Genomic DNA, 16696 nt, shown 5'->3' on the forward strand with positions numbered 1-16696 from the left:
AAAGGGATACTTCAACGAAATTTTAAATATACCCGTCGTGTTCAGAAATAGGCTGAATATGATCCGCAACATCCATAAATGACAATCGCACATTTGTATTTTGAGCCTGAAGGCTGCATTTTTCGTTATAAACGGCCCAATCTGGCAAGCGCCTGGAGAGCAGCCAGCGGAGAGCACGTCACATCTGGCGCAATCATGACGTAGCTTGTCTCTGGATGAGCAAAGCTGCGGTGAGGTTGACATCGTCAGGATGCCCTAGCTGTTCCAGTCACCGAAGCGACCAAAGCACGCAAGCGATCGGGCCACCGCAACTAACCCCAAAGATGCTTTTGATTGAATTTTGAGTGACAGGTTAATCTTCTATAATCTTGTAGAGGGACAATAGCGATGTCTGGGACACACGAAAGAGAGACCCGATGATTTCTCTCGTGGTGGCCGGAGAGCTGGCAGGATGACGTCAGGTTCAAGGTATGTACGGTTCTAGGCGAGACAGGCATCGTCACTACCTGTCAAGGTTTCTAGATGGACATTACAAACGAGGCTTTAGCGACACCCATCAGGTGCTCTTTGCTAATCATTTAATTTGTATTAAAATTTCCTTTTGTGTCTTTTTCAACAAGAGATTGGTGTGTCCGATGTGATACTGCTCCCTTGAACACAAATAGACCAAGAAATAAGAGCCAAAGCTTCGTAGTAGTATCCCTTTAAAGCCCCTCTATAGGGAAAGTAATGACATCTTTCGAAGAATGCCGCTTGCTATCATGAGGCGATCCGAGGTGCGCTAGTGTCGACACACGTAGAGTGAGAAAATAAAGAGTGTGCAAGGGGGAAGAAGAATTCCTATGCTGTCCTAGGATGCAGTGGACAATAGAAGCCCATGTCGCCAATCAAGTCATGCCAAGAGCGCAAAGTCACAGTTTTCACGATCCTTCATCGAGCACATTCTTCGCGGCTCATTCAAACGAATCCAGAAGGTGCACCGTGACGGTGCGCCTTTTGTCTGCTCGTCTGCGTGCTTTAGTGTTTGAGCGTCCTGTAGTGTTTGACTGCGCTCTGACTGAAGTTGAAACCAACTGCAAGAACACCGCCCGCCAACTCGGGGCGGAGCAGACGGTGCCACTGTTGACGCCCGTCAGCAAAAAATTTTAAAAGGTGTGAATGCCACAAGAGAAGGAAGAGGACGTCGCTACTTTCCTCACTCAGCAGTCTCAAGTCTGTTTTACTAATCTGCGGTGCGCTCTCTCGTCGCAAGCGCTCGCAGGAGATTACAATGCGTGGAGCAGTCTCAATACGACCGATTGTAAAACGAGCAAAATCACAAATGGAACCACGTACAAGATGCTTCCAAAGCGAGAACCCACCATGCTCATCAGCAGCCTCATCTTCTCACCGTCCGACATCTCTTCCAACTTGGCCAGCGGCACTGCTTTGGTAAGGTGGCAGTCATAGACCAGTGTCGCCAGTGTCAGCAGGTCCCCGTACAGCTTTTCGAGGCCCTGATGATGTAATTTAACAATTGAAAAAAAAAAACAATAAACTTCCAAAAAAACTTTCTTTTATTTTTTTTTAAATGACTACCCAAACATAACACCATAACACGTACGTCACAAAAAGATTTTGAGTTACAAGCAACTCCGAAATGAGCTTCGATTTCGGCATGTTGACTTAAGACAGAAGCACGAGTATTGCTGAGTAAATATTATGCTAGAAGATTTCTTTCGACGAATGCTCATTTTGTGACATATGTGTCCTACCCAAAGCTTAAAAGATTTTTTTTTTTTTTTAAGAGATGACCCGCACAAGGAAGTGTGCACCGACCTCGACATTTTTAAGGCAGCCCAGCTTGGTGATTTCTAGAGCATTCTCGACGAGTGAGCTCAACTCCTCGATCTGGTGAGCTCGTTCGGAGTACCACAGCGTCAGCAGGTTGGGGGTTAGGGCCTCTGTCCTGGAAGAGATTACGGTAGAAGCGGTTAACTAAACCAAAAAGATATCGTTGCTAGAATAGTAATTTTGCTAAAAAATGGTTCACTGGGCTGGTTGGTACACATAGCTGCAAACCAATGAGTGCCAAAAACGCAAAGACGGATGAAGAGAAGAAACCACAAAGCACTTTGGGGTGTCTTATCTCACGCGTCCTTAAATTCTTGAAGCTTATTGTCCCAAGGTACCTTTATAGTATCACTATATGTCCGATGCCCATATTAAATAACAGGTTTACAGCAACGTTTTTTTACTGTGCTGATTTTCCCTTTCCCCGGTCAAGCTGTATATTTTTATGCTTTCATCATACCAGCATACACATTAAGACTCCAGCAAAGTTTGACATTAGGTTTCCCATTGCAGCAACAAATTTGCTAGATTCTCACCACCATTTCTTTAGAGATGGGTTATCGTCGTAGAAGTCTCTGTTGAATGTGTCCCAGACTGCGACCATCGGTGCCCTGGAGAAGAAAGATATTTATGTATTATGCTTAAAATGGCTCTTCTACCGATTACAGTCAAATCTCGTTAATTCAAACTCCCTTAATTAAAACATGTAGATAATTCAAACTAACTTGCAGGTCCCATCTTATGCATCTCTATGGGAGGAAACTCCTGGTAATTCAAACTTTGTGTAAACATATTTTCGGTCCCCCTCGAGTTTGAATTAACGAGATTCGTCTGTGTATTGCAACGCTTGCAGTACATCATCTGAATCTAAGACAGCTTCCTCACAAGCAAGAATGTTTTCTCACTTGTGTTGTTAAAAAAACTAACCACTTCAGGCATGGGAAAACATACTAATTTTTCAGTTCAAACTGAATAAGAATTGTACAATTTCGCATATTTAATCGAATAATTTCTGCAAAATGTAAAAGCTGTCTAAGAATAGGCATGGGAAAACAGTAATTTTTTCGGTTGAACTGAATTTGAACTGAACATAAATCAAATACTTCTCAAAAATTAATAGAATAATTCCTGCAAAACGTAAAACGTAGGCTGCCTAAAAATGCGGAGCGCAAATTCGTCTGCTTCTTTTGCAGGGGTTGTGGCAACGTCAGAACGCAGAGCTCTGATTGGCTCTGATTGAAGAATAGTGGGTAGACCCCAAAAGCAAGCTGCCTTGAGGTCTACCCACTATCCTTCAACCAGAACCAATCAGAGCTCAGCGTTCTGACATCACCACAACCCCTGCAAAAGAAGCAGACGAACTTGGGCTCTGCATAAGCTTTAAAAATTTTTTTGTTTTTTTTTGTTTTTTGTTTTTATTTAATAAAATAATGTTTTTGCTCACTCTGGGATATTTTCCTCACACCAGTCCTTCTCCCGAAGGTTCCGTTGCTGCCACGAAAGCACAGTGGGCTTCCCATCGAGGCACCTGAAAGAAAATTACACCCTCAACCCCTTGTTTTGGAAAGACACAAGCGCAACCACTAGAGATCTTTAACCACTGCATTTCGTGTAAAAAGATGAGAATGCTATATTCTACTCCACGAAGACTTAATAAATATCCAAGAACTACTAAATTCAACTTTCTGATGGTTGAGTATTAGAGTTCCAGTAAGTCTTCTTTAGTGGTAGTTGGGTCATTATGCACATTATGCTTTTTAGGCATGGTGTGTTAAGGCTTTTAGGAACGTCAGCTTTTCCACCGCAATATTTAAGTCGCAAGATTCATTTTGAGTTGGAGGCAATTCCAAAATCTGCTCCTGTTTCGTCTGGTGACATAAATATTGAGCTCAAATTTTCTTTTTGCGGAGAATGTTTATTTTTGGTCAAAAGTGTCATATTCAAGCACTTAAAAAAAGTTTTTCGGGGAGTACAATTTTAAGGAGAATTCTCTGCCCTCGAAATTTTTTTTCGTCATTTCTCACCCAATTTATATTAAATTCTCGCACCTACTGTGATTTGTTGTGCTAAGCACAGCCATAAGTCAATTGTTTTCCTATTTATTGTAATTTTCAAGAAAACCTCTACTTCATTCTATGTGTTTCTGACCAACATCTTGACAATATCCCAGAAAGAACTATGGCACAAAGTATGTCCGCTTGTTCTACAAACAGAAGACATTGTGACAAAACCTTTATTCTAATTTTTGCAGAATTCTAAAAGAAGTTATCACATGTTAAAAGTCTTTTACTGATAATTGAAAATGAGGCAATAAATATTTTGTTAATTATAAACCTTGTAGCTTATAATTTCCAGAAATCTTAGTCTTGTTGCACTCTCTGATTTCTGAGGTATCCAACTTTTAAAATAAAAAGTATTCAGATTTATACAAAAGTAAAAAAATATCATGACAAGCCTTGGTGTCTGTGACCAAAAATTTAATTCTGAAAAAACAAAAAACAAAATTTAAAATAAAAAGTATTCAGATTTATACAAAAGTATAAAAATATCATGACAAGACTTGGTGTCTGTGACCAAAAATTTAATTCTGAAAAAACAAAAAAAAACTTTTTGAAACCTACTCGTAAACAGCCTGGATATGAAACTCTGGAGTGACGCAAACTAAATATAAAGAATGTAGCACATTGATTTACAATTTCTTTTTCGCTTCCGATATTGGTTATTTAGAGGTCTGTACATATGCCCAGACTCCCCCTATAGCCGAATGCCCTTACACCACCTGTGTGGCAGCCTCTTCATGACCCGCTGGAACGACCTTTTTGGGGGTGCCTCACTCCAGCATTTGAACAGCTGCTTCCAGCCTATCAACGATCACGAGAAGGCATCCTTGCCGTTTTTTTTTTTTTCCACTCAACAGGTGATTACCACTGGAGACTCGGTCGGGCCATACCTGTGCGCAACCAAACGTCTCACTGGCAATGAGAAAACCTCCGCGAGGATGCCATGGCCTAGTCATTTATACCGTATTTACTCGCGTAATGAACGCACCCCCCACAACAGGCATTGATTTTTTTTACTTTTTTCTTTTTCTCGTGTAATGAATGCACTATTAATTTTCGGCTCCGCGAGTCTTAAACTGCGTCCAACTTGGCTAGCCAGCTAGCCACCAAGCCTATTTTCTTTTGCCACCAAGCAGCCAGGCCAAGTTAAGCCAAGCCAAGCCACTCTCGTAATGGCTGCAATGGTGTGGTTTCGGAAGTGATCAACCATGAAACCGAGCGGTGCACACGCCTAGCGAAGCTGGGGTCGAGAAGTCGCCCAGCCCCGGACGTGCTTCGTCCATCGGAAGCATTGATGTCAATAAACACGCCGTCGTCTGTGATCCACTTTCGGACAGTGATATCGTGAAAGTGGTTAGGCCTACGAATGGTCGCGTCGCTCTCTGTGCTGAGTGAGCTTCGTAGAGCTCTTTTTTTCAGCAAAAAGCATGCCAAAAGCGTTCTAAACAAGCTTTGCAATTTATAGAGCATGGTTACTGTGGCACGCCCACAACCAGCCATGGGTGTCAGGGACATAGCCAGGGGGAGGGCTTATGGGGCTTCAGCCCCACCTTGAAATCCAGCTGACCCTATATTATACACATGAATTTTGACGCCCCCTCCCCCTCTCCGCACCCCAAGTCATGGACATCCCAGCCACCTCAGCCCCCCCCCCCCCCCCCCCGAAACAATTTCCTGGCTACGTCACTGATGGGCGCTCCTCTGTCAGTGGAGACGTGCCACAGTGCTCTGCCATGTCATATAAGCACCTAAAATGACATTCCCACAAAGTGTGTAATTGCAAAAATTTTACCTCGCGTAATGAGCGCACCCCTCAAATATGTGACAATTTAAAAAAGAAAAGTGTGTTTATTATGCGAGTAAATACGGCAAGCTGGAAGCAGGCAAGGGTGAGAGGCACTACCAAAAAGTGGTTCCAGCAGAGCATGGAATGCCTACAGGGGAAGTCCGTTGAGAAGGTGGGCATATGTGCTGACCTGTAAATCAATAATATCTGTAGCAAAAAAAAAAAAAACAAGTTGTAAATCAATACGGTACACTCCTTCTAAATGTGCACATTCTGTGCGTAGTGATTAGTAGAACATACATCGCTCGTAACTTATAAATAAAAACAACAACAACATTGCTCTGTGTTTTCCCCTTCCAAGATCCAGGTCTTCCCTTAAGAAACGCGAGGCTATTGAGCACGTGCAAGTGGAGGGCTAAAACTCACCCGATTTCGGGAAGGCAGTCGGCATACTGGAGAGGTGCCAGGGTTTCGGGGAAGTTGCTCAGCACGGTGAGCCAGTGGGGGAGGACACCGTCCCCCGCGTACGTGAGCAGCGTCCACACCGCCTTCCCGTCGCCCTCCTGAGCAAACCACACGGCCGCCTCGAGCGGTGGCTGCGAGCGGAATCGCTCGAAGAAGGACGCCTCAAACTTCTCGGGCGAGGTGGTCAATTCCTCTTGAATCTGAAGAAAGAAAAACGTGGTTCTTGCTTGCCCCTTAAGGAGAGCTCTGGCATGCCATTCTCTCTCAATTTTCGGAACGCCCAGGTTTTGCTCTCTTCGGCATGCTATTATCTCCAAGTCCAAAATCGCTTTTGAGGATATGGCCAATCATGATTACGCCAAAACCAACATTCAAATTTTCCCGCTCTCTCCAGTGGGTGGGTATCACATGTTGTATAACTAGGGTTCCGCGTTTACTTTTCAGAGTTGACCTTTTGTCCAAAATTCAGAGCTTATCAGATTTTATTTTTGTTAGGTTCTCAATTCTCTGGTATTCGGAGCTTAAGTTCACTCCATTCTTAACTTCTCAAAATTCCACGCGAAATTCAAACTCTCCAGTATCAAATTATATTTCTTCAGGTGAATTTGGCATCAGCGTCCTTGCCATTGCTAATACTAACTTTCCCAAGACACAACTTGCAAGCGAGTGGTGCCTCAATGAACGTCAATATGTACATACTTCAAAATTCATAAACTCACGGACAAAGTCACTCGGAAGCTAGCTTTGTTCTGACATCATTCCACCACCCCACCATGCAGTTGCGTGGATCCGGTGAAGTGGCAAAGGGAGTACAGTAATTCCTCGTTATAACAAAGTCAACGGGATGGCAAAAAAATTCGATATGTATAAGCGGTAATTCGATAAAAGCGGTAGAGCCAAAAAAACAGTGCCAGCAGCCTTGAAGGTGGATCGGAACACTGCGGAACATTCTGACCGTATATTTAATTAACTAATTTTGGTTATGAATATCTCACAGCAGCTTTACTGAGTAAAAAAATAATTAAGTGGAGTTTGCCGATAGTTTCATCCGGGCATCAGTTCTGCTCGAACTGCTCCAGGCATCGTAAGAACACTATTACCGTCGCTGCACTCCACTGTTTCAAAGCAGCCGTAGGATGTTTCGCGTCTCCGCAGTCGTCGGCGTTTCCTGAGGTGCCTCTCCGACGACGCTTCGTGTTTACCCTGGCCACACGCAAGGTCTACGATCGCAGCATCCCTGGCATGAGCAACAGCGGGAACGTCCGCATCGACAAGTGCGAACAAATCAAAGTTATCCTCAATAGCCTTGACAACATGTTTTCACACATTCCCGTAAGAATCGTTGCAGCTATGGAAATCGTCCGCTGGCTCGGCAACCATGCTCACAAGAGAAAATCTGACGTGCGCGAAGCAGTGGGCGATCTTTCATCTTCGGGTCGCGGGCGCGCTTTCTGCTGCATGATAAACTTCTCGAACTCGTCCAATATGCCTTGCTCGTTCTGCAAAATAGTGGACAGTGTCAAACAGCCAATGCCGGAATGTCGAATATTTTGGCGATTTCGGACTTGAACCGGCCACTTTTCTCATCCTCGCAGATATAAGCGACTTTGGGTAAACACTAAATCTCCCATACGACGCACGTGTGCGTATGGTACGCAGCAGGCGCGCGTCAAGGGCTCCCGAAGGGATGATCTCCTCCAGGTTCCATTGCTCCCTTGACCCGATTCCGACAAGACTCGGGCAGCATCGGCCGCGGACGCGATGAGTAGTGTCGGAACGCTGATGCTGCTCCCAGCCCGCATACCTGCGTCCGTGCATCGGCATCGGAAGCGGTGCTCTGCCAGCTTTGGGCGCACTGCCCTCAGTCACCCATTCACCCTTTTTAGAGCGCAGCTCTTAGGGGCCCGTTCCCGGCTTGAGCGGCGTCGGCGTCGCCGTCGGCGTCGCCGTCGCCGTCGCCGTCGGCGTCGCCGTCGCCGTCGCCGTCGGCGTCGGCGTCGGCGTCGGCGTAACCAAGGTCATCCCAAGGTCACGTGGCCCCCCAAGGTCATCCCAAGGTCACGTGACCCCCAAGGTCACCCCGAGGTCACGTGACACCCAGTCACGTGACCCCCCTGAAGTCACGTGACCCCCGAGGTCACGTGACCCCCGAGGTCACGTGACCCCCGAGGTCACGTGACCCCCCGAGGTCACGTGACCCCCGAGGTCACGTGACCCCCCGAGGTCACGTGACCCCTCGAGGTCACGTGACCCCCCCCCCCCCCGAAGTCACGTGACCACCCCCAGGGTCACGTGACCTCCCCGATGACGTCATCGATGACGTCACCGGCATCCGCATCGTCATCGTCATCATCACTGATGACGTCATCAGTGACGTCACTGATGACGTCATGAGTGATGACGATGACGATGCGGATGCCGGTGACGTCATCAGTGACGTCACTGATGACGTCATCAGTGATGATGACGATGACGATGCGGATGCCGGTGAGGTCATCAGTGACGTCACTGATGACGTCATCAGTGATGATGACGATGACGATGCGGATGCCGGTGACGTCATCAGTGACGATGACGTCATCGGGGAGGTCACGTGACCTCGGCGGGGGTCACGTGACCTGGGGGTGTCACGTGACTTCGGGGGGGCATCCGCATCGTCATCGTCATCATCACAGATGACGTCATCAGTGACGTCACTGATGACGTCACCGACATCCGCATCGTCATCGTCATCATCGCTGATGACGTCATCGGAGTCCGCATCGTCATCGGCATGGTCACGTGACTCCCCAAGGTCACGTGACCCCCCCCCAGGTCACTTCACCCCCAGTACCCTTCCCTCCTCCTCCTCAAGAGCTGCGCTCTAATTCGGTGTTACAGGGAGTTGTAAACGGCTTTCACTTTTTTCCCAGTTTGCCGCCTGTCTCGGTGGAGAAGGGGGGGGGGGGGGAACGCAAGGGTCTCCAAGCGCCTCCGTGAAGAATTGCCTGCTTCCGGCACCGTGGCCTTCGTAATAAGCTTGGTCGGCCGCCGATACTCTTTGAATAATCCGGTTAAAAATATGTGAATTTAGGTCGGGACCACGTTGAACTTTGATAAAAGCGATAATTCGAAAAAGCAATTTCATTATAACAAGAATTACTGTAGTAATATAAAAGTTTCAGCACTCCCCGCACTTCAATAAAATCTACAGGTTCATAGACTTCGATGTCATAAAAGCACAACCCCTCTTTGCTCTAAGAACCAAAAATAGTATGGTTCGAGTTGGGGACTCGAACGGCAAGTTTTGTCGTGAACCGCAAGTAGAATGATCAGTTGTCTAGACCAAACCTTGACGAGATAAGCAGTAAACCCTCATTTGTCAATAATCTGAGATTTGAAAGAAAACTGGAATAGTCTCTCCTCCGAATTAGATTGCTTTCTAAATTCAGAGTTCATTGGATCAGTCAGAACTGACACAATTTTTTACCGCCGAATGTTTTTTTGAGTTTTCCGGATTTATCCAAAAACATGGAACCCTATGTATAACTTGCAAGTCAAGCAGGCAATCTAAGAAAACAATATTTTTTGTGGTGTCTATTTTTTTTTTTTTTTTTTTGCTGTCATGAGTTGTTTTGGCATTAATTTCACACCACCAAACTTGTTAGAACCCATCAACAAGCTGTGCTGCCCCCCTATTAAAAAATTTGATGTCACGCTTTCAGTGTAGCCGCCTGGAGAACATCTTAGCCACTCAAACCAAACTTAGAAATTCAATACTTCACGAGAAAAAAAAGTTATTGTGACTTGTAATTTGGGTTGCTGGTTCAGATGTTTCTATTCATCTGCTGAACCAACTTTGAAGCAAATCAGTGAATATCAAAACTTTGCCGGAGCTCCCCTTATAAAAGTCAAACATGAAACAACGCTGCAAAATGTTAATGTCAGAAAAGAGATACCCTGAGTATATTCGAAAACAAGCAAGCAAACACACTGCAACAGGCAAGTAGCAAAGCAGAGCCAATCACTAAGGGGCTATGTGCAGTGACAACACAAGTTAACTTGTACCGTTTCTCACAACTACATTTTAAGGTGACATTTCTATGTGCACCGCTTTGTTTTGGCAAGTAAAATACTCCAGATATTCCTACCTACAATGTTCAATAGAAATCATGATTTTAACCTGCATGCAGAAAATTAATGGCAAGCCTGTCTGAAAGTTCAACTTTTGAACTTGATAACTTCTCCCTGGTAAATCCAGTTTTTTGGAGAAAACTCTTCTCTACACTGTATCAAAGTTGTCAAAATGTAAGAGCTTCAGATCAATATCTGTTTTACAAGATAGCAAGGTTGTACTGCAGCCTCTGAATTTGGGTAATTGCTCACTATAATTCTCAGGCAAGCTCGAGTATGATTTAAATAGTGTTGCACATTACTGTCGAGACCAGTTATAACGAAGTCGGTTATAACAAAATAGCGGCTACAGCGAAGCGATCACTATTTCCCATTCCCTTTTGCACTTCGTTAAATTGAAGTCGGTTATAACGAAATAGCGGATATAGTGAAGAAATTTTCAATTCCTGTCAACTTCGTTATAACCGCTCTTGACAGTACATTACATTCTCTTAGCCACCTTATCTTTAATACAACAGTAAGCGTGACACTTCTATCACTCGGTGGCACTCAAGTGACATGGTGGTCACAATAACCCTCTCACACGATCCTGGGCACCCGGTGGTCTCGTGACGTGACCACTGACACGGGACCCTGAATTTCAGAAAGCCTTCGATACAAAAGTTAGTTTTTCGGCTTGGAAGCACGTGATGAATGGGAACATACCTCATACATGGTGAGCCTGTCCAGGTAGGAAAGGAGTTTGAGCCGACATTCGCACAGCCAGCGCTGATCCAAGGTCAGGCTGCGCACATTCAAGTTGTCAGTTAGGTAGGCATGCCCGTCACGAGGACCGCAATTCAAGAAAAGAAATGCGATACTGTTGGTCATGAAAGCAAGCAGAAAGAAGACCCCATGGTGTTGACACTCCTTCTCCAGCACTTCAAGTTATAGGTGTGCATGTACTGATCGTTCATGTAAGAGGTTTGCAATATGTACGCATCAAATTAAGGTGTAAGCATGACATTTCTAATTTATGCTGGACTCATTTTTAACTTGCTATGCCAAATTATCCATTTAATCCCAATAAAAAGAAAAAAACCTGTAATTAACAAAAAATTTAGTTAGCCCTCATACTAAACTGTGGTATCCTATGTATTTCCTTAATACATCATCGCTTACTTAGAGAAACAACCTTACCTAGAAACAAAATTTGGACAAATAATCAAAATCAATTATTGACTTCATACTGAGACACTGCTTAGGCAAAGAACATTGTTAAAAAGCATTGTTCAGTGGGGAAATCTTGTTTCTCGATCACATTAGATATTGCATATTCTTCTGACATGCCTATTTTGTAGATGTTATTTGATTTATGTCCAAAACAAATACACAAGTGCCAGATCTCTCAAGGCTTCATCATATTCGTCTTGGGAAGCTTACTTGGCAAAGTCAATCTTGGCCAGCCACTTCTGCCGCCACTCCTGTTCAGCGTCTTTGCGTTTCTGCGCGTGCTGCACCTCCGTAAGGTGCTCCTGCCCATAGATGTCCTCGTAGAAAGGTGGCGAGTTGGCGATGAACCTTCAACAAACATCGTCAAAAAATTTAACATAGCAAATCACCCGAACCCACAAAAAACTATATGTTCATGCAAAAACGCAGTGAACAATGTTTTTATGTGTTGCTTTGATACAGACGAAAATTTTTCTTAAAAACTTTTACATGCGTTTTAACAAGATGCACTAAGTGAAGATTTCTTATCTTATGACCTAAGTGTTGCGAGGGTTTAGGGAGCACTGTAGGCACAACACAACTAAGGAAATGGGGAATGGGGAAAAGGCAAGCACCGGGGGGACACTGGGGTGCGAGAGTGTGTGGACGGCAGGACTTGAGTGGAGGCGACTGCTGGGATCAGGACAATAAAGAGTGGAGTTAAGCCTATAACTTGTTTGGAGTGTAATAAAAAAATGTAAGTTTTTTTTTTTTTTTTTTTTTTTTACAAGTGTCTCTAAAAACAGTGCTTTTAATAAGTTAAGTGAGGACGTTTTATGACCCGAGTGTTTTATTATGAAACATAATTTTACAAACGGAGCACTTTTTATAAATGAAGCGTCATGTTACGAGCTAAGCATTTTTTTTACAAAACCCACGGTTTGTTTTTACGAGCTAATCGAAGACGTTCTCTACAAACAAAGTAGAAAAAGTCAATGTTGTGGATGCACCAATGCCAACAAGGCTGGTCAATAAGTTGTCAAAACACGAAATATGCTTCTCCACGTACCCCAACTTTTATCTGTTCTGAGCTTTTACTGCACAATGTAATCAAACTCCTCAGCGTAACCCATCCATAAAAATGTCAACTAAACAGAATTACGCTAGTAGATAAGACATGAAGAAACAAAAGGTGTGCTAACAAACACACAAATTGTAAGGGATAAACAGGTTACCAAGTGCTCCTAATGAAAGCACCTACAGACTACGAGCCTGACTAGAGTACTAGAGAGGTGCTACCTTCCCTCGTCACCACTTTCCCCTGCCGTGGCTACGGCCTCGACGTCCGTGCCCCGAAGTCCAAACTCCAGGAGCTCGCGCGCAGCCTTGAGGCTATCAGGGACGCGTTCCAGACACTCATGTAGAACCCAGGTACGCTTGGTGATCTTGCTCTGAAGACAATGATAAACAGGCAATGAAAACCTGTCACTCCATCTGCGGAGCACTCGGCCTTATTAAATGATGAGGCTAGTATTTCTTAAGATTGAAGGGACGCTGAAACAATTTTTAAACGTACGTATTACTTTTAAAAGAGAGACTGAAGACAATTTTCAAACTTTTCGTAGGTGGCGTGTTTTACGACCTATGGCGCACCGTGCATTCACGAGGGCGCCCATCAAACCATTCGGCCAATCTTGGCCGCGACACGATCACATGGTCGTGTTGCCGCGGGGTCGATCGGGAACTCGAATTCGGCTCCCGACGCGCCGCTTTCTCTCCTAGCCACTGGAGGGCGCTGCAGGCGCCCCCGTGGCAGGCGAGGAGAAACCTCCTCGCCCATCGAAAGATACTCGGTGGGGCAGGGGGCGAGAGGCCTCTAAGAACTCCGGACGAGACCGAGACGCAGGCAGGCAGGTGGGTGGCGACCGGATCTAGGGTATCGCGGCACACGAGGCCTGGGGACCTTCTTTGTGTTTAGCTTTAGGCTTAACGTGCATTTGTAAATAATTGTGTAATGTAGCTTGTATTTGTAGTTTAGATTGAGTGTTTTGTAGTGTTGTGTTTTATTGTACCAATAAACTGGGAGCGGAATCCCGCTCCCGTGAAAGAACCAGGCTGGACTCGGGTCGTTGACGGACCACGTGGGAAACGGCGAATCGGCGGCGGTACGCGAATTCCCACAGACCCGAGAAGGATCGGGAAGCTAGGGGTTTCCTTTTTTACACATCTGTAGACAAACGTCTTCCGTCAAAAAGGAGCTTTCAAGGACCAGAAACAAAATGTTTGCACAGTTTCCTCCTTCATCATGCGGCGTGCAACTTGCGACGCAAACACTTGAAAATAATAAACTATCATTTGTACCATTATTATGTGTGTGACCAAAGCACTTACCAAAGCTGCAGGACTGCTTCTGTTTGTTTGATAGAACTACATCCGAGCTATCCTTTTCTGCGGATTTACATTATTACTGCTTTGACACGGCGGTTTCCATCCACTATTCACTGTTAGGAAGTGTTGCCACTGACACTACCCTTATCGGACATGTTTAACTAGCTTGTAATGCTGTGGAGCCCACCAAGAGACGCATAGCCGTCTTGGAGGCTTTAGAAGGACATCATTGACAAATATCTATTGTTCAGTGTCCCTCTAAGAATATGGTGCGTAATCCGGTAAGAGCACAACAAAACAGTATGGTTTTAGCCAGCGGCCTTGTTTCCACCGAGCTATCTCGGTGAAAAAACCAGGAACTTACGAGGTAGTCTTGGATCGCAGCAACTGAAGCGGTAGATTTGCGCCACTGACGTTGGTACACCAGGTCCGAATCCAATCCGTAAGTCCGAGCCAAAGCCAGGGCCTCGCCGTACTCTTCCGCATCAATCTAAACGTTCGCAGGCGTAAAGAAAAGACAAAGATATCAGTTGCATACACACAGGCTCCACCGAGATGCACAGTGGCAGAAATAATAAAACCATGAACAATTTTATATACAAAGGGCTTCACAAAACTCTGGTAAATTCGATTTAGCAAAAACTATACATTGCACAAAAAATAAAAAAAACTTTCAGCTTTAACTTTGGTGAAGATGGAAGACCAGCAAAGCTGTACTATGGTGGGATTGAAGTATTTATAAAAACTGTTCAGCCGGCATGGCGTCCTGTCATCGCCGTGCCTCGCGCTTGTGCTTGGCTTCCGTGGCATGATCGTCATCCGGGCATTGGCCCGCCGGTGCCAGTCACATCGCCGCTTTTGTTCTCGGTGGCGTTCCAGGCAAGCGATCTGCTCTTCTTTCGCAAGGGATTCGGAACCACTCGACGCAGTGGAACTCAAGGCGATAGCAGCATTTGCGCGGCCATTTGTACTGCTGCGCACGTCATCGCTCCTCAAGCTCCCGCTCTCCTTCCTCCCAACAAACGGCAGGCGGCCGACCCATCGTGAGTGCCAGGAGCAACTGATAAGAGCATTAGCGAGATCTTGACGTCACGAGACACAGTACACGCACGATTGGTAGGTGCGACGATGACGTAGGATGACGGTGAACTGGCTCGAGTTTTGTGTCAACACGCCAATAATCCGTGGACACGATAGTGGGGGAATTAGTCCTCAACAGCTCCGCTGCAAAAAATTGTAGAGTCCTTCAACTTCACATGAAGATGGAGGACCAGCGAAGCTGTTACTTTTACGACGTCTAGGACGATGCCAAAAGGATGACGTCCGGGACGACCTGAAGGACGGCTTCTAAGACGACCTCGAGCAAGACCTCGAGGACGACACCTGAAGGACGTCTAGGATGACCTCAAGAACGACTTTGAGGACGACACCTAGGACGACCTCCAGGGCGACTTCTAGGACAACATCGAGGACGTCGCCTAGAGGGCAACGCCTTGGACGACCTCTCGCATGACCTCAAGGACGACTTTGAGGACGACGTCTAGGACAACCTCAAGTACGACTTCTGAAACGACCTCAAAGACGATGCCTAGGAGACGACCTCGAGAACGACGCCTAGACGACGACCTCTCAGACGACTTCTAAGGTGACCTCGAGAACGACTTCTAGGATGACGTCTAGGACGACCTCAAGGACTACTCTTAGGACGACCTTGAAGACAACACCAAGAGGACGACTTCTAGGACGACCTCGAGGATGACACCTAGGACGACCTCAAGGATGACTTCTAGGATGACCTCAAGGACGACGCCTAGAGATGATAACAAGAGGTGAGGACCTCACTATCTAATAACGCCAAGGAAGGCTGACTCACGCTAGTTGCCCTTTTTTATTTTACAGCGGGGCTGTTAAGGGCTAGTTTCCCAAGGATCGTGTCCATCCTCAAGTGACCTGATGAAACAGAACTCTGGACAGCTACCATACCGCCATCTATGAGCAACAACGGCAACCAGACAACCGGCTTGCCAGTTGTCTGGTTGCCGCCGTCGCTCATTGATGGCGGCAACCTTTCGAGCCTTTCTGCTTTGGCTTGTCAACTTGCAGCCGGCCATTACTTCATTCCCACCATAATACAGCTCCGTTGGTCTTCCTTCTTCACCAGAGTTGAAAGGCTGAAAGTTTTTATTTCTTCATACTTGCCACGACCAATGGGAAGTTTTCTGTCAACATCCGCAGATACATTATTTCCAAGATCCTAGTGCATAAAAACTTGCCGGGCGTCATCGAAAACAACTAAATCAACTCATTCCAGAAAGTTGTAGGGCTCATGTATCATTTCCCGGTGTTCCGAAAAAATGCCCAATTTGGACATATTTCTAGGTTTCGGTTTTCTATCGGAACGCATCTTTGCGCCAGCGATCCTGCCCTCATAGCTGAGGTACACGACACACGTGCACAACACTTCATTCCCTCGTACGAGGAAGGCAAAGCTGTAGCCGCGGGCCTCGGCCACAGGGGGGCGGGACCATTGGCGCGAGGATGCGCTTCGATATGAAACCGAAGCCCAGAAACGCGTCTAAATTGTGTTTTTACGGAGGTCGTGAAATTATGCGCAAGCGTTACATCTTTCTAGAATTGGTTGATTTAGTGGTTTTCGATGATGCCCAGAAAGTTTCTAATTGAAACTATGCTCTTAAATTAAATAATTAAAGGTAATTACTCAAAAATAATTAATTACTCATTATTCCAAATTATATAATTTTGCTAAATAGGTCCTTGGGCAGAGACCAAAAAGACATCAACTTTTTTTATGTGCAATGCAGTTTTCACAAAATTAAATTACCTAGCCAGAGTTTCGTGA

At 45.5% G+C, this 16696-nt stretch overlaps 1 protein-coding gene across 1 annotated transcript in view; it reads right to left on the minus strand.

Annotated features, from left to right (window-relative positions):
- LOC8037361 (neuroblastoma-amplified sequence) overlaps positions 1-16696 on the minus strand; it is a 74030-nt gene that overhangs the window by 41117 nt on the left and 16217 nt on the right. Inside the window, exons 16-24 of the mRNA XM_029989216.4 lie at positions 14201-14326; positions 12748-12899; positions 11680-11817; positions 10963-11041; positions 6106-6344; positions 3278-3361; positions 2370-2444; positions 1819-1948; positions 1362-1496 (exon numbers count right to left, since the gene is read on the minus strand). Coding sequence (XP_029845076.2) covers positions 1362-1496; positions 1819-1948; positions 2370-2444; positions 3278-3361; positions 6106-6344; positions 10963-11041; positions 11680-11817; positions 12748-12899; positions 14201-14326 — 1158 coding nt within the window. The remainder of the gene's footprint in view (positions 1-1361; positions 1497-1818; positions 1949-2369; positions 2445-3277; positions 3362-6105; positions 6345-10962; positions 11042-11679; positions 11818-12747; positions 12900-14200; positions 14327-16696) is intronic.

The sequence above is a fragment of the Ixodes scapularis genome, unplaced genomic scaffold (genome assembly GCF_016920785.2).
Source record: "Ixodes scapularis isolate PalLabHiFi unplaced genomic scaffold, ASM1692078v2 PGA_scaffold11__112_contigs__length_91849675, whole genome shotgun sequence".
Taxonomy (NCBI): domain Eukaryota; kingdom Metazoa; phylum Arthropoda; class Arachnida; order Ixodida; family Ixodidae; genus Ixodes; species Ixodes scapularis.